The sequence below is a fragment of the Camelus ferus genome, chromosome X (assembly GCF_009834535.1).
Source record: "Camelus ferus isolate YT-003-E chromosome X, BCGSAC_Cfer_1.0, whole genome shotgun sequence".
NCBI classification, from domain to species: Eukaryota; Metazoa; Chordata; class Mammalia; order Artiodactyla; family Camelidae; genus Camelus; species Camelus ferus.
In genome coordinates, this window is record NC_045732.1 from 12,553,579 (window position 1) to 12,570,671 (window position 17,093).

General features: G+C 54.9%; 2 protein-coding genes across 2 annotated transcripts in view; one reads left to right on the forward strand and one right to left on the reverse strand.

Annotated features, from left to right (window-relative positions):
- The first annotated feature begins 3,514 nt into the window (after positions 1 to 3,514).
- The window catches only part of LOC106731049, a 93,458-nt gene continuing 79,879 nt past the window's right edge, over positions 3,515 to 17,093 (forward strand). Inside the window, exons 1-2 of the mRNA XM_032474469.1 lie at positions 3,515 to 3,906; positions 6,285 to 6,442. The gene's annotated coding sequence lies outside the window, so the exon portion shown is untranslated. The remainder of the gene's footprint in view (positions 3,907 to 6,284; positions 6,443 to 17,093) is intronic.
- On the reverse strand, positions 11,979 to 15,121 carry LOC116662187. The gene is made up of 3 exons (XM_032475631.1): positions 13,922 to 15,121; positions 12,766 to 12,903; positions 11,979 to 12,177 (listed from the first exon to the last, which is right to left on the reverse strand). Exons 1-3 carry the CDS (start codon positions 14,203 to 14,205, stop codon positions 11,979 to 11,981), a joined length of 621 nt encoding a protein of 206 aa, XP_032331522.1. The 5' UTR covers positions 14,206 to 15,121.

The following is a 17,093-nucleotide window of genomic DNA, read 5'->3' on the forward strand; positions in this document are numbered from 1 at the left end:
GCCTGATTCCTCCTTGAGACTTGACGTCCATCTGCCCGGGACTCCGTCCCAGCGAAGCCCCCCCGTTCCTGTCCTTCATGGAGCTCACAGAGCCTAGCAATGACTGTGTTTTGCTTTTTATTTTTTAATATCATGAACACACTGGGCAGTTTCAAGTTTACAGAAAAACCGAGCAGTGCAGAGTTCACTGCAGCTCCCCGTGTTACCTGCACTGTATCGGGTACATTTGTTACCACTGCTGAGACAAATCGACACACTAGTATTCACGGATGTCCACTGTTCCCTTGGGGCTCATCTTGGTGTTGTGCGGGCCGCGGGTTTGGACTCGTGGATGATGACGTGTATCCACCGTGTTCGTGGCATACGGAACGGCTTCACTGCCCTCTTTGTAGGATGCGATAATGATATGTGACGTGTATCCAAACCCATGAACTGTGCAAATCCAGGAGGGAACCCTAATTCGAGTAAAGTGGACGTTGGGTGATTACAATGTGTCAATTTAGGTTCATCAATTACAACGATTATCTCTAGTGGGGGCGGATATTGAGTCTGTGCAAGTGGGGGGCAGGGGATATGCGGGGCATCTCTGTACCCTCCCTTCAGTTCGGCTGTGACCCTGAAACTGCTCTTTAAAAAAAAACTGACTGTCCTTTCTGACTGGATTACCGCGTTCTGTTGATTCTTACTTTGTGGTTGGCTTGATTCCTTTGATAACTCTGTACGTTTAAAAAGCGAATACTCTACAATGTTCTTAGAGATAATGAGCCGTACCTACATGTAAACTAAAAAAATGTGTATTGCAGTATATTGTGTGTGCGTATTTACATGCAATATGTTGTATTATGTGCAAATTGTAACAATTCTACCTAATATAACTGAATAATGAAAAAAAAGAAAGAAAACTGGCTAATCTACAAATATATATATATATTAAGCCTTTAAAAATAAGAAAATTCCTCTGTGCTCCACGTGTCCCTCCCTCCCGGCAACCGCTGACCATGTCCGTCATCAGCCTTACGGGCAGGGCGACCTGCTCTGTGTCTGTCACCTGGGACAGGTGTGTGGGACCTGGGTGGGCGGCGTGGCGTTTTTACGGCTCCGAGACTGCGCGCTGACAGAGTGCGCCACCATCCTCGAGCCTGGGGGGACCCGCTTCTCCGGGGACGCGGCTTCCTCAGGCCGACCTCTGCTCCTGGCGGTGAGAGAGAACGCCTCGCTGTCTGGGCACCTGTGTGTGGCGAGGACCCTCTGGAGCGAAGCCTGAGGCGAGGGTCTGGTGCCCGCGGATGGACGGGCGGGAAGTCACAGGGCTGGGGTGGCAGGAGGGGGCTCCTGAGCAGCTGTCCTTCCCCTCGGGGAGGGAGGGGGGCGGTAAAATCCATGCATTTTCAGGCCAGCGGGTGTGCATTTGGACACGTGGATGGAGGGGGCCCATGAACACGGGTGGGACAAGGCTGCTGTCTGCTGCATCAGGAGGCCCAGTCTCGGTTCCCGCCCTGCCCGCCGCTGGCTCTGACACCACGCCCTGCAGGGCGGAACCCAGAGGTTTCTTTTCACTCTTACTTTCCTGCCCCGCTCTCCCGTGGAGCTGAGTGCAAACTCAACCCTCGACCACCCCACTGGCGTGAACGCAGGGCAGGATGTCCCCTCGGGCTGGCGTCCAGGGGGGTCACTCGCCTGCGTGAGTCCCATTCCATTTATATGCTGAAATAAGACTCCTCCGGGCCATTTTCTCCCCGGGATGGGGGGGGCACTGGCTTATCCACATTCTTCTTCCTCTTCGTGTTTGGGAGACAGCCCGAAATGCACAAGGATCGTCAGCCAGGTCTTCTGAGCTACAGAGGTGACCATGTCAATCACACATTGATGCGATCATTCAGCAAATATTCACGGAGAGCCTGCTTATGGAGAGGCTCCAGGAGTGAGGCATGTCAGCGTGAAAAAAAAAAAAAAAAAGAAAGAAACAGGAATCAGTAAGATACAGCAGTCTGGGTGCACCCCTGTGTGTCTGTCTGTATGTCTGGGGCGGGGGTTGTTGATTGAGAGACAAGAGAGGGGGAAAGAGGAGGACAGAGAGACTCGTGCATCAGGACGTGTTACCAGGAGCAACCTGGCGTCTTCACAGTAAGACACTAACATCCCTAGGAAAGAGCAGCTGGAGGAGAAACGGGGCTTGGGAGGGAAGGGGCTGGCGCACCGCTGAGCACACCTGAGCCTCCGCGCGTCACCAGCACACCTGCTCCTCCCCAGGGTTCCCCCGACATCCCCTCCACCTCGCTCCCAGCGCCTCGGCTTTGTCGTCCTCACGCCCGGCGACAGGCGCGCGCACGCGCGGCCGTGGGGCCCGGCTGCAGGCCCGGGTGCGCCGCCGCCCACAGGGAGGCCCCCGGGGTCCGCGCCACACAGGTGTCCGGCCTCTAGCGACCCTGCCCCCGGCCGGGGCCGCGTGGCTCCGGGCCGCCCGAGCCCAGCTGTGCCTGTGAGACGCACCATCGGGCCGGGCGTGTGGTCAGGGCGGGGCCTGGGGTCAGGGCGGGGCCTGGGGTCAGGGCCTGGCGTGGGGTCACGGCTGGGCAGGTCCGTGCGTAGGGTCAGGACCGGGCGTGAGGTCAGAGATGGGCGGGGCCGGGCGTGGGGTCACGGATGGGCGGTCCCTGGCGTGGGGTCAAGGCTGGGCGGGGCCGGGCGTGAGGTCAGGGCCTGAAGTGGGGTCACGGCCAGGTCGGGCATGGGGTCAGGGCCGTGCGAGGGGTCATAGATGGGCGGGGCTGGGCGTGGGGTCACGGATGGGCGGTGCCTGGCGTGGGGTCAAGGCTGGGCAGGGCCGGCGTGAGGTCAGGGCAGTGCGTGGGGTCAGGTCCTGCGTGGGGTCACGGCTGGGAGGTGCCAGTAGTGGGGTCAGGGTTGGGAGAGCGTGGGGTCACAGCTGGGTGTGGCCGGGCGTGGGGTCAGGGCCGTGCGTGGGGTCAGGGCCTGGCGTGGGGTCACGTCTGTACAGGTCCGGGCGTGGGGTCAGGGTCGGGCATGCGGTCACGGATGGGCGGGGCCGGTCTTGGGGTCACGGATGGGCGGGGCCGGCGTGAGGTCAGGGCCTGGCGTGGGGTCAGGACCTGGCGTGGGGTCACGGCTGGGCGGGGCCGGGCGTGTGGTCAGAGCAGGGCATGGTGTTAGGGCTGGGTGGGTCCTGGCTTGGGGTCACGGCTGGGCAGGGCCGTGCGTACGGGTTCAGAGCCGGTCGTGGGGTCAAGGCTGGGCGGGGCCGGGCGTGGGGTCATGTCCTTCCTGGGCGTGGGGTCAGGGCTGGGCGGGGCCGGACGTGGGGTCATGACCAGGCGTGGGGTCAGGGCTGGGCGGGGCCGGGCGTGGGGTCATGACCAAGCGTGGGGTCACGAATGGGCGGGGTCGGGCGTGGGGTCAGGGCCGTGCGTGGGGTCAGGGCATGATATAGGGTGACGGCTGGGCGGGGCGGGCGTGGGTTCAAGGGAGGCCGGGCGTGGGGTCAGGGCTGGGCGGGCCCGGTTGTTGGGTCATGATCCGGCGTGGGGTCAGGGTTGGGCGGGGCGTGGGGTTAGGGCTGGGCAGGCCCGGGGGTCGGGTCACGGCTGAGAGGAGTCAGGCGTGGGGTCACGACTGGGCGTGCTGGGGCGTGGGGTCAGGGCCGTGTGGAGCCTGGCGTAGGGTCAGGGCAGGGCGGGGCCGGGCGTGGGGTCAGGGCCGGGCCCGGCCAGTCAGCACCCCCGCCTCCTCGCCCCGCCCTCCCCCTCCCCTCGCCCACGGCCATGGCCGCGTCCTCCGACCCGCAGCACCGCGCTGGGCCCCGGCGCTGGGTCAGGAGCGTCTGTGGGGGGCACGGAGCGCCCCGGGCCGCCGCCGGGGCCGTGGGACCGGACTCCGGCTTCATTGCAGGTTAGCGCTGCCTTGGCGGTGAGCGTGGCTCCCAAATAGAAACAGACTTTGCGACATCCTGGGAGGGAGCCGGGGGGCGCCGTGCTCAAGGGGATAGTGGTCTCCTGACACGAACGCAGATCCCTGCATGGTTTTCGAGAAACATGGCAAGCCGTGTACCCGAGTGTATAGACAGTTTGGGCAAGGCAGACTCTAGAAATGAGTAACCAAGGTGTGTAGGCAGTTTTTTGTTGTTTTTATTGAACTACCGTCACTTACAACGTGTCGCTTCCTGGTGCACGCTGTCCCCAGTCACGCACATACGTGCAGATACTGATTTTCATATTTTCATATTCGTTTTCATTAAAGGTTATTACAAGATACTGAATATACTTCTCTGTGCTGTACAGAAGAAGTTTTTTTTTAATCTGTTTTTATATATAGTAGTTAACATTAGCAAATCTAAAACTCCCAAACTTCCCCCTTCCCACCTCTTTTCTCCCAGGAACCAGAAGATTGTTTACTGTGTCAGTTGGGAGTTTTCGCTTTAGGGCAGGAGTTCTGAAATTTCTGGTTTCTGTGCCCAAATGCAGCCCCATTTGTCTGAATTATGGAAACAAAGTGACGCAATATTTCTTCTTACTGAATGATGCAAGCCGTATTTTTACGAGATTTCTAATTCCCTAAATGTTTGTTGGTTTGTTTGCTTTTGCTGGTGGGGTGGGAGGTGGTGGTAATTAGGGTTATTTATTTACTGTCACCGAGGTACTGGCTCGAACCCAGGACCTGGTGCACGCTAAGCATGTGCTCCAACACCGAGCTCTGCCCTCCCCCGAGATTCCTGCTTCCCTCGGAGTACACAGAGTCTCTAGGAAAGTGGTTGATTTTTTTTTTTTTCTTTTGACCTGGTCGGTTGGGTTTCATTAATTCCCCGGAGTACCCTTCACACGTGCGCTCCTATCTGGTAAATTTAAATATTCTTTTTTGCCCACATAATATTCAGCACTATCGAATCCGGCCTCCTCGCTGCCCTGAGCAGATCCCCAACCCTTGCAAATCAGATTCTGTGTTTCAGAGAGCCGTCTGGGGGATCTTAAGGGGTTTTTTTTTTTTTTTTTTTCTTCTTTTCTTTCCGTCTTTCAACTAATTTCCTTTAGAATTCTCCAAACAAGTACACGCCTGCACCAAACTGACACTCGGGGAACTTCCAGTAGGCAATTTGGGGCCTTGTTTTGGTTGCAAATGAGGTGGGGCAGACGCCGCGTTCCTTTCCCCGGAGCTGTGCTGCGAATGGCTCCGAGTTTGCAGGCACCCAGGACGGAACCGAAGCGCCCCAAGCAGACACCTCCTTCCTCATGATATCATGGGAATGAGAAGGTCCCCACTGAGGGCCCGCATGAATCTGGGCACGACAGGAAAACAAGGAGATGAGGCATCTTTCCAGGTAGTTAAACCCGTGCAGAAAAGCCCGGTACCTAATTGACGCTGGAAACTTCATCTTGGTTCTGACTTGTCATCACGCCGGCCGGGGGTTCCCCTGTTCACCTGGCATATCGGAGCACAACTCCCGGAACGTTCCATCAGCAGCTGTCTGTTTGGGAAAGGAAAAGGTCACTCTTTCAGAAGTTTTATTTATTTACTTTTTGATTGAGATAGTGTTGATTTACAGCATCATATTAGTTTCAGGTGTACAGCATAGTGATTCACAATTTCTTCTTAAAGGTTATACTCCATTTATAGTTATTATAAAATATTGGCTGTGTTCCCCGTGTTGTACAATGTATCCTGCCAGCTTATTTATTCTGTACATAGTTTGTCCCTCTGACTCCCCTACCGTCATTGTCCTTCCCCCCTTCCCTGCCCCCACTGGTCCCCACCAACTTGTTCTCTGCATCTGTGAGTCTGCTTCTGTTTTGTTATATTCACTCGTTTGTTGTATCTTTTTAGATTTCACATATAAGTGATACCACACAGTATTTGTATTTCTCTGTCTGATTTATATCACTCAGCATAATGCTCCCTCCAGGTCCATCCATGTTGCTGCAAATGGCATTCTTTTATCCCTTTTCATGGTTGAGTAGTATTCCATTGTATACATACACCACATCTCCTTTCTTCATTCTTCTGCTGATGGACATTTAAGTTGCTTCCATGTCTTGGTGGTTTTAATAATGCTGCTATGAACATGAAGTGCATGTATTTTTTTTTTTTTTTGAACCAAAAATTTGAGCTTAAAGATCTCGAACTCTGCATTTTAACTGACACAAGAGCCACTCTTGGGAGATTCTGACTAGGTCTTTCAGCTTTAATAAATGCTTGGACTTTTTATGGTTTTGGCCTATGGAGCCAAGCTCATCTGTTCCAGTTTGCTTAGCAATATTGGAATTTCTGATTTGCAGGTGGTAACAAATCAGGCTGGCCGTGCTGCTTCCTTTGGGTGAGAGAGGCGGATGTCGGAATGCAGACATGTCCTCCAGGTGTCCTCTCCCGGAACCAATTTTCTTCGACTTTGGTTTTGAACTTCAAGAAAAGGACTGCCCAAGATAAATACGGACGTGTGAGTAAGAGAAAGGAAATTTATAAAATCTTAAAGTGTCAGCAGAGGTAAACAAAAGAACGTGTTTCCAGCATGGAAAGCAGGCACGTTTTATTGAAAATCAGATTTAACTAGAATTACTTTTATGAGACCTTTTTTGGTTACTTCCCAACCATATTTGATAACTCGGTATGAAAACCCCAAGGTGTCGTGAGCCCTGTTTTGCTGTGATAACCCCAAACGTGCTTCCATTCAGGAAACATCCGCTGTGGCTGGATATGAATTATCGAGTCCTAGGACAGAGGAAGAATCAGGCCGGAACGTTCCAAACTCCACAGACTGCCTCTTTCCTGGACGCGCCACCCAGATGGAAAATCCCAAAGAGCCTCAACCGTCTTGATGTTCAAATCCGCTCCGATTTACTCTGCTTTAGAAAGAGCACCACAAGGAATTCATCTTCTTTGGAGAATCAGGTGGCAGGTCTCTGGGCTCCTCCCTCTGGCTGGCTGTCAGGAACCATCCCGTCGGCAGGATTGATTTGGGGAGAACCTAAATTTGAGCTCGCAGGCGTGGTTCTCCCCTCCCCCAACCCCGTTCCATAAGGCTGACACTATCTGCTTGTTCTGCAAGGGGTCTACGTGTGAAACAAAGTAACCAGAGCTCTGTCTTCCTCACTTAGACACTGCTCAGGGGAGCCTAGGTTGTACTGCAACCCTAGAATCTCACACACTTTGTGCCCCCCACCCCCGAAGACTGATCTGTCCTCGCTGTGTTCCCGGTGGGAATGCAGATGTCTGAGCTGACGATGCCTTCACTGTAAACTCTGACCTTCTCAGTTAACACAGGAGGACACAGACGCTGATGTGGGCGGCACGCCCCTCACGTTTGCACGGTGACACTGGACGTGTCCCACAAGGCATGCTGGGAAATGTGGGCGCCAGATTCAGGGACCAGTGGGTACCGCTGTCTCTGCCCCAAACCCTCAGATCTGCTGACCCCAGTCAAACACCAAAACAAATGCTTATCAATAGTAATTTTACCCTCCTCCTGTGAGAGACCTGGGTGTTCTGTATAACCTGGGGGTTAACAGCCATACGGACCACGATGGTAGGAGAAGAAACCAAAGATGGTAGCGATGTGGACTCCTGGTCGGAGCAGATCCTAGGTGTACAGGCAATGCAGGGTAAAGTTCTAGATGAGAAAAAGTAAGAGTAAAAAGGAATTGCGCATACCCATACGATGGCTCCTATTTTTTCTTCTTTTTTTTAATTGAGTTATAGTCAGTTTACAATGTTGTGTCAATTTCTGGTGTGCAGCACAGTGCTTCAGTCATACGTGAACATACTTATATTCCATTTCACATTGTTTTTCACTGTGACCTAATACAAGATCTTGAACATATTTCCCTGTGCTATACAGTATAATCTTGTTTATCTGTTCTACATTTTGGAATCCCAGTCTGTGCCTTCCCAGCCCCCGCCCCCTTGGCGACCACAAGTTTGTTTTCTATGTCTATGAGTCTGTTTCTGTTTCGTATTTATGGATGTTTTCTTTTTAGATTCCACATGGGAGCGATCTCATATGGTCATTTTCTTTCTCTTTCTGGCTTGCTTCACTTAGAATGACATTCTACCCTTCCATCCGTGTTGCAGCAAATGGCATTTTATTTTTTATGGCTGAGTAGTATTCCATTGTATAAACATACCACATCGTCTTCATCCAGTCATCTGTTGATGGACATTTAGGCTGCTTCCATGTCTTCGCTGTTGTAAATAGTGCTGCTATGAACACTGGGGTGCAGGTGTCATTTTGAAGTAGGGTTCCTTCTGGATATGTGCCCAGGAGCAGGATTCCTCAGTCATATGGTAAGTCTATTCCTAGTCTATATGGTAAGCCTATTCCTAGGCTTTTGAGGAATCTCAATAGTGTTTACCACAGTGGCTCCACCAAACTGCATTCCCGCCAGCAGTGTAGGAGGGTCCCCTTGTCTCCACAGCCTCTGCAGCATTTGCCATTTGTGGACTTTGAAATGATGGCCATTCTGACTGGTATGAGATGAGACCTTATGGTAGCTTTGATTTGCATTTGTCTGATATTTAGTGATATTGAGCATTTTTTTCATGTGTTTATTGATCATTTGTATATCTTCATTGGAAAATTGCTTGTTTAGGTCTTCTGCCCATTTTTGGATTGGGTTTGTTTTTTTCTTATTAAGCTGTAAGAATTGTTTATATATGCTGGAGCTGAAGCCCTTGTCAGTTGCATCTTTTGCAAATATTTTCTCCCATTCTATAAGTTATCATTTTGTTTTGCTTACTGTTCCCTTTGCTGTGAAAAAGCTTGTAAGTTTAATTTTGGCTACTATTTTTAAAACGTGGAGAAGAACAAGTGTTAGCGAGGATGTGGGGCAACCAGCACCCCTGTGCCCTGTTGGTGGGAATGTAAATGGTGCAGCTGCTACAGGAAACAGGCGTCAAAAATTAAACATAGAATCACCTCGTGATCCAGCAGTCCCAATTCCGGGTGTGTATGCAGAAGAACTGAGAGCGGGGTCTTCACCCCCATGTTCACAGCAGCACTGTGTACAGTAGACAAAGCATGGAAGCAATCTAAGTGCGTATCAGCAGATGACTGGATAAAGCAGAAGTGGTACATTCATACAACGGAATACTACTCAGCCATGAGAAATGATAAAATATTGCCATTTGCAGCCACATGGATGGACTTGGAGATTATCACACAAAGTGAAGTCAGACAGAGAAAGACAAATATCATATGATATCACTTATATGTGGAATGTAAAATACGATAGAAATGAACTTATTTACAAAACAGAAACAGACTCACAGACAGAAAACAGTTACCAGAGGGGGGAGGAGGGAAGGATAAATTAGGAGTTTGGGATTAGCAGATACACACTACTGTATATAAAGCAGATAAACAACAAGGTCCTACTGTAGAGCACAGGGAACTATATTCAATATATTGTAATAACTTATGATAACAAAATGTAAAAAGAAATATTTGGATGTTCATTTATGACGGAAGCATTATGCTGGACACCAGAAATTGACACAGCCTTGTAAACTGACTAGACTTCAAGAAAAATACATTATATGTACACAAAAACTTTTTTAATGGTCTGCACAAAAGAGAGAAACAGAACTGCTGAGTTCAAGTACTGATGCAGGCCCTCTGTGCTGTGAGAAACCAAACTTTAGTGAGCTTAAGGGAAAACAAATACATTAGTTTAGAAACACTGAGAAGATTCGCCAAAGCCCACTTGTGAGAAACAGGGTTTCCTACAAAGGAATACGGCAGGGATGGGTCACAAGCACTAATTATAGAAATGACAGAAGATACGTGCAGGCCAGCAGCGACTTAACAAAAATGCAGTGTCGTTTATCAGGGAGGGGAAAAAAAAAAGGAGAGAAGAGGAGGCAGGGAAGAGGAGGGAGGGAAGGAAGAACAGAATGTGGGGTCTCAGACAAACTAGACACATGAGTCTCGTGTCTGCGTTTCGCGGGTAACAGAACGGCGGCGGCAGCCGGGAGATGGACCGTGAAGTTTCCCCCGGCTCGGCACGCGGGGATCGCTGTGTGCGTTCTGGTGCACGGAGTCCCTGCAGCTGGGATGAGCGTGACTCGTGATCAAGCAAAAGTAAAAACTGACTAAATCCTTGAGAAATGCTCAGATCGTCAGCTGCAGCCTCGAAACATCAAGCCCTCCTGAAGAAGCTTGTGTTTTACTGATCCGGGGCCAAAACACCTTTTTATGGATTGGTACCCACTGTAAAAAAACAAAAACAAACAAACAAACAAAAACAACCAAATTGTGCAAAAGAAAAAAAAATACATGTTCAAAAAAGGAAGAGGAAAAAGAAGTAAAAGTGACCCAAACAACCAGTTGCCCCAGCTCCGTCCGGTCGTGGCGGTGCAGCCCGGCTAAGCCAGCGGACCATGAGGTCAAGGTCAAACCATCCCTGACCCTCCCGCGCCACCGTAACTTACTTGCCACAGCCTTATTCCATGCTGTTGCCTTTTCAGAGTCTATCCGTGTCCCCAGGGCTCCCCCGTTCTCTGAGGGGGCCCAGTGCTCCCCGGGGCTACCTCGGGTGTTCCCCAGCCACGTGCTCCTGGGGATGGGCTGCTGGATGGCTTTTGGGCCTGAATCCCTGCCCCAGATTCCTTGGAGCCGTGCCCCTCGCCCCCCGCCTGCATCCCCACCCACACGCACCTTCCTATCTTCGAGGTACCCCATCCTGAGCCGCGACCACCTCCAAAATGCCAGGGGCCGCTGTCCCCTGTAATCCGTCCTGTCCCTTCCCCAATGCCCACCCATCCGGGCAGGTTCTGAGAAGTCACCATGGCACAGAGGAAAGGGCCCAGCGGGGAACTCGGGCAATCCCTTGGGCTCCCACATCCCTGGCGGGCGGGCAGCCTTCGTTTCTTCCTCCCCGCGGGGTCACAGAGATGAGGACGTGACTGTCGGAGCCCTGGAGGGGAGGGCGGGGGCCTTAAATCATAGCGATTCCATGACCTCTCCTCCTCTACGCGTCCTCCGTCCAGAAATTGGGGCCACCCCCAGGAACCCCGACGCCGACAAAGATGAATTAATGGATGTCACTTGTCCCCAGCATCTGGAGACGCTGGCTGTAATTACATCTTCACCAGGACCTCGAAACCCACGTCTCCTGAGTCACCGAGCTCTCCCGTGGTTTCATTTAAAATCTAACTCCTGGTTATGAACGTTCAATATTGGGGGCAAAGCGTTCCCCGTCTCCTCCACCCAGAAGCCACCCCTTGTCTCATTTGAAAAGTCACGGAGGTGTCACTTCACATCCATGTAATTTCCGGGGCGACCTGGGTTGGCGATGAGCTTTTTCTTTTGTTTTGCCGTTCAGTTAGTTAAATTCCGTCGGTGCAAGCTCGTGGTGGGGAAAATCGATCGGTGACCTGGCTTCAGCGTGTGTAGTCATGTTGTTTAGGGACCAGAGGGCCCCCCGGACGGGAGCTTGACCTCAGTGTCACCTCCGCTGAGGCTGGAGGCTAATTCACAATCCTTCTGTACAAACACAGCGCTCTCTGCCCAGGGAGGCAGCCCGTTTGCCGTTTGTCTCCTGCGTCCTTACGGGTGAGGGAAGGGGGCCAAGAGGTGACGGGCGAGGCAGCTCACAGGGTGGGATTCACAGCTGCGCCTCCTGGGGCCCGGCTCCCGGAAACCCCCGTGTCTGCGTGTCTGCACGGGGTTCAGGGTCCCGGCCTCGAACTCCCCTCCCAGCCCTCCTGCCCCTTGTGGACGCCTGATTCCTCCTTGAGACTTTACGTCCATCTGCCCGGGACTCCGTCCCAGCGAAGCCCCCCCGTTCCTGTCCTTCATGGAGCTCACAGAGCCTAGCAATGACTGTGTTTTGCTTTTTATTTTTTAATATCATGAACACACTGGGCAGTTTCAAGTTTACAGAAAAACCGAGCAGTGCAGAGTTCACTGCAGCTCCCCGTGTTACCTGCACTGTATCGGGTACATTTGTTACCACTGCTGAGACAAAATCGACACACTAGTATTCACGGATGTCCACTGTTCCCTTGGGGCTCATCTTGGTGTTGTGCGGGCCGCGGGTTTGGACTCGTGGATGATGACGTGTATCCACCGTGTTCGTGGCATACGGAACGGCTTCACTGCCCTCTTTGTAGGATGCGATAATGATATGTGACGTGTATCCAAACCCATGAACTGTGCAAATCCAGGAGGGAACCCTAATTCGAGTAAAGTGGACGTTGGGTGATTACAATGTGTCAATTTAGGTTCGTCAATTACAACGATTAGCTCTAGTGGGGGCGGATATTGAGTCTGTGCAAGTGGGGGGCAGGGGATATGCGGGGCATCTCTGTACCCTCCCTTCAGTTCGGCTGTGACCCTGAAACTGCTCTTTAAAAAAAAAAGTGACTGTCCTTTCTGACTGGATTACCGCGTTCTGTTGATTCTTACTTTGTGGTTGGCTTGATTCCTTTGATAACTCTGTACGTTTAAAAAGCGAATACTCTACAATGTTCTTAGAGATAATGAGCCGTACCTACATGTAAACTAAAAAAATGTGTATTGCAGTATATTGTGTGTGCGTATTTACATGCAATATGTTGTATTATGTGCAAATTGTAACAATTCTACCTAACTGAATAATGAAAAAAAGAAAGAAAACTGGCTAATCTACAAATATATATATATATTAAGCCTTTAAAAATAAGAAAATTCCTCTGTGCTCCACGTGTCCCTCCCTCCCGGCAACCGCTGACCATGTGCGTCATCAGCCTTACGGGCAGGGCGACCTGCTCTGTGTCTGTCACCTGGGACAGGTGTGTGCGACCTGGGTGGGCGGCGTGGCGTTTTTACGGCTCCGAGACTGCGCGCTGACAGAGTGCGCCACCATCCTCGAGCCTGGGGGGACCCGCTTCTCCGGGGACGCGGCTTCCTCAGGCCGACCTCTGCTCCCGGCGGTGAGAGAGAACGCCTCGCTGTCTGGGCACCTGTGTGTGGCGAGGACCCTCTGGAGCGAAGCCTGAGGCGAGGGTCTGGTGCCCGCGGATGGACGGGCGGGAAGTCACAGGGCTGGGGTGGCAGGAGGGGGACTCCTGAGCGCTGTCCTTCCCTCAGGGAGGGAGGGGGGCGGTAAAATCCATGCATTTTCAGGCCAGCGGGTGTGCATTTGGACACGTGGATGGAGGGGGCCCATGAACACGGGTGGGACAAGGCTGCTGTCTGCTGCATCAGGAGGCCCAGTCTCGGTTCCCGCCCTGCCCGCCCTGGCTCTGACACCACGCCCTGCAGGGCGGAACCCAGAGGTTTCTTTTCACTCTTACTTTCCTGCCCCGCTCTCCCGTGGAGCTGAGTGCAAACTCAACCCTCGACCACCCCACTGGCGTGAACGCAGGGCAGGATGTCCCCTCGGGCTGGCGTCCAGGGGGGTCACTCGCCTGCGTGAGTCCCATTCCATTTATATGCTGAAATAAGACTCCTCCGGGCCATTTTCTCCCCGGGATGGGGGGGCACTGGCTTATCCACATTCTTCTTCCTCTTCGTGTTTGGGAGACAGCCCGAAATGCACAAGGATCGTCAGCCAGGTCTTCTGAGCTACAGAGGTGACCGTGTCAATCACACATTGATGCGATCATTCAGCAAATATTCACGGAGAGCCTGCTTATGGAGAGGCTCCAGGAGTGAGGCATGTTAGCGTGAAAAGAAAAGAAAAGAAAAGAAACAGGAATCAGTAAGATACAGCAGTCTGGGTGCACCCCTGTGTGTCTGTCTGTATGTCTGGGGTGGGGGTTGTTGATTGAGAGACAAGAGAGGGGGAAAGAGGAGGACAGAGAGACTCGTGCATCAGGACGTGTTACCAGGAGCAACCTGGCGTCTTCACAGTAAGACACTAACATCCCTAGGAAAGAGCAGCTGGAGGAGAAACGGGGCTTGGGAGGGAAGGGGCTGGCGCACCGCTGAGCACACCTGAGCCTCCGCGCGTCACCAGCACACCTGCTCCTCCCCAGGGTTCCCCCGACATCCCCTCCACCTCGCTCCCAGCGCCTCGGCTTTGTCGTCCTCACTCCCGGCGACAGGCGCGCGCACGCGCGGCCGTGGGGCCCGGCTGCAGGCCCGGGTGCGCCGCCGCCCACAGGGAGGCCCCCGGGGTCCGCGCCACACAGGTGTCCGGCCTCTAGCGACCCTGCCCCCGGCCGGGGCCGCGTGGCTCCGGGCCGCCCGAGCCCAGCTGTGCCTGTGAGACGCACCATCGGGCCGGGCGTGTGGTCAGGGCGGGGCCTGGGGTCAGGGCGGGGCCTGGGGTCAGGGCCTGGCGTGGGGTCACGGCTGGGCAGGTCCGTGCGTAGGGTCAGGACCGGGCGTGAGGTCAGAGATGGGCGGGGCCGGGCGTGGGGTCACGGATGGGCGGTCCCTGGCGTGGGGTCAAGGCTGGGCGGGGCCGGGCGTGAGGTCAGGGCCTGAAGTGGGGTCACGGCCAGGTCGGGCATGGGGTCAGGGCCGTGCGAGGGGTCATAGATGGGCGGGGCTGGGCGTGGGGTCACGGATGGGCGGTGCCTGGCGTGGGGTCAAGGCTGGGCAGGGCCGGCGTGAGGTCAGGGCCGTGCGTGGGGTCAGGGCCTGCGTGGGGTCACGGCTGGGAGGTGCCAGTAGTGGGGTCAGGGTTGGGAGAGCGTGGGGTCACAGCTGGGTGTGGCCGGGCGTGGGGTCAGGGCCGTGCGTGGGGTCAGGGCCTGGCGTGGGGTCACGTCTGTACAGGTCCGGGCGTGGGGTCAGGGTCGGGCATGCGGTCACGGATGGGCGGGGCCGGTCTTGGGGTCACGGATGGGCGGGGCCGGCGTGAGGTCAGGGCCTGGCGTGGGGTCAGGACCTGGCGTGGGGTCACGGCTGGGCGGGGCCGGGCGTGTGGTCAGGGCTGCGTGGGACCTGGCGTGTGTCATGGTTGGGGAGGACCGGGCGTGGGGTCAGAGCAGGGCATGGTGTTAGGGCTGGGTGGGTCCTGGCTTGGGGTCACGGCTGGGCAGGGCCGTGCGTACGGGTTCAGAGCCGGTCGTGGGGTCAAGGCTGGGCGGGGCCGGGCGTGGGGTCATGTCCTTCCTGGGCGTGGGGTCAGGGCTGGGCGGGGCCGGACGTGGGGTCATGACCAGGCGTGGGGTCAGGGCTGGGCGGGGCCGGGCGTGGGGTCATGACCAAGCGTGGGGTCACGAAGGGGCGGGGTCGGGCGTGGGGTCAGGGCCGTGCGTGGGGTCAGGGCATGATATAGGGTGACGGCTGGGCGGGGCGGGCGTGGGTTCAAGGGAGGCTGGGCGTGGGGTCAGGGCTGGGCGGGCCCGGTTGTTGGGTCATGACCAGGCGTGTGGTCAGGGCTGGGCGGGGCCGGGCGTGGGGTCATGGTTGTGGAGGACCGGGCGTGGGGTCAGAGCAGGGCATGGTGTTAGGGCTGGGTGGGTCCTGGCTTGGGGTCACGGCTGGGCAGGGCCGTGCGTACGGGTTCAGAGCCGGTCGTGGGGTCAAGGCTGGGCGCGCCGGGCGTGGGGTCATGTCCTTCCTGGGCGTGGGGTCAGTGCTGGGCGGGGCCGGACGTGGGGTCATGACCAGGCGTGGGGTCAGGGCTGGGCGGGGCCGGGCGTGGGGTCATGACCAAGCGTGGGGTCACGAATGGGCGGGGTCGGGCGTGGGGTCAGGGCCGTGCGTGGGGTCAGGGCATGATATAGGGTGACGGCTGGGCGGGGCGGGCGTGGGTTCAAGGGAGGCTGGGCGTGGGGTCAGGGCTGGGCGGGCCCGGTTGTTGGGTCATGATCCGGCGTGGGGTCAGGGTTGGGCGGGGCGTGGGGTTAGGGCTGGGCAGGCCCGGGGGTCGGGTCACGGCTGAGAGGAGTCAGGCGTGGGGTCACGACTGGGCGTGCTGGGGCGTGGGGTCAGGGCCGTGTGGAGCCTGGCGTAGGGTCAGGGCAGGGCGGGGCCGGGCGTGGGGTCAGGGCCGGGCCCGGCCAGTCAGCACCCCCGCCTCCTCGCCCCGCCCTCCCCCTCCCCTCGCCCACGGCCATGGCCGCGTCCTCCGACCCGCAGCACCGCGCTGGGCCCCGGCGCTGGGTCAGGAGCGTCTGTGGGGGGCACGGAGCGCCCCGGGCCGCCGCCGGGGCCGTGGGACCGGACTCCGGCTTCATTGCAGGTTAGCGCTGCCTTGGCGGTGAGCGTGGCTCCCAAATAGAAACAGACTTTGCGACATCCTGGGAGGGAGCCGGGGGGCGCCGTGCTCAAGGGGATAGTGGTCTCCTGACACGAACGCAGATCCCTGCATGGTTTTCGAGAAACTTGGCAAGCCGTGTACCCGAGTGTATAGACAGTTTGGGCAAGGCAGACTCTAGAAATGAGTAACCAAGGTGTGTAGGCAGTTTTTTGTTGTTTTTATTGAACTACCGTCACTTACAACGTGTCGCTTCCTGGTGCACGCTGTCCCCAGTCACGCACATACGTGCAGATACTGATTTTCATATTTTCATATTCGTTTTCATTAAAGGTTATTACAAGATACTGAATATACTTCTCTGTGCTGTACAGAAGAAGTTTTTTTTTAATCTGTTTTTATATATAGTAGTTAACATTAGCAAATCTAAAACTCCCAAACTTCCCCCTTCCCACCTCTTTTCTCCCAGGAACCAGAAGATTGTTTACTGTGTCAGTTGGGAGTTTTCGCTTTAGGGCAGGAGTTCTGAAATTTCTGGTTTCTGTGCCCAAATGCAGCCCCATTTGTCTGAATTATGGAAACAAAGTGACGCAATATTTCTTCTTACTGAATGATGCAAGCCGTATTTTTACGAGATTTCTAATTCCCTAAATGTTTGTTGGTTTGTTTGCTTTTGCTGGTGGGGTGGGAGGTGGTGGTAATTAGGGTTATTTATTTACTGTCACCGAGGTACTGGCTCGAACCCAGGACCTGGTGCACGCTAAGCATGTGCTCCAACACCGAGCTCTGCCCTCCCCCGAGATTCCTGCTTCCCTCGGAGTACACAGAGTCTCTAGGAAAGTGGTTGATTTTTTTTTTTCTTTTGACCTGGTCGGTTGGGTTTCATTAATTCCCCGGAGTACCCTTCACACGTGCGCTCCTATCTGGTAAATTTAAATATTCTTTTTTGCCCAC

Bases quoted from the DNA above. Each gene is read 5' to 3' on its own strand.
- LOC116662187 (XM_032475631.1), bottom strand. From the start codon at position 14,205: ATGGTGCGTCTCACAGGCACAGCTGGGCTCGGGCGGCCCGGAGCCACG. The intron at 12,904-13,921 runs GTGTGCTCAGCG...CGCCGGGAGCAG, and splicing joins GGTGACGCGCGGAGGCTCAG to AGGTCGGCCTGAGGAAGCCG. The intron at 12,178-12,765 runs GTGACAGACACA...TACTCGAATTAG, and splicing joins GTCGCACACACCTGTCCCAG to GGTTCCCTCCTGGATTTGCA.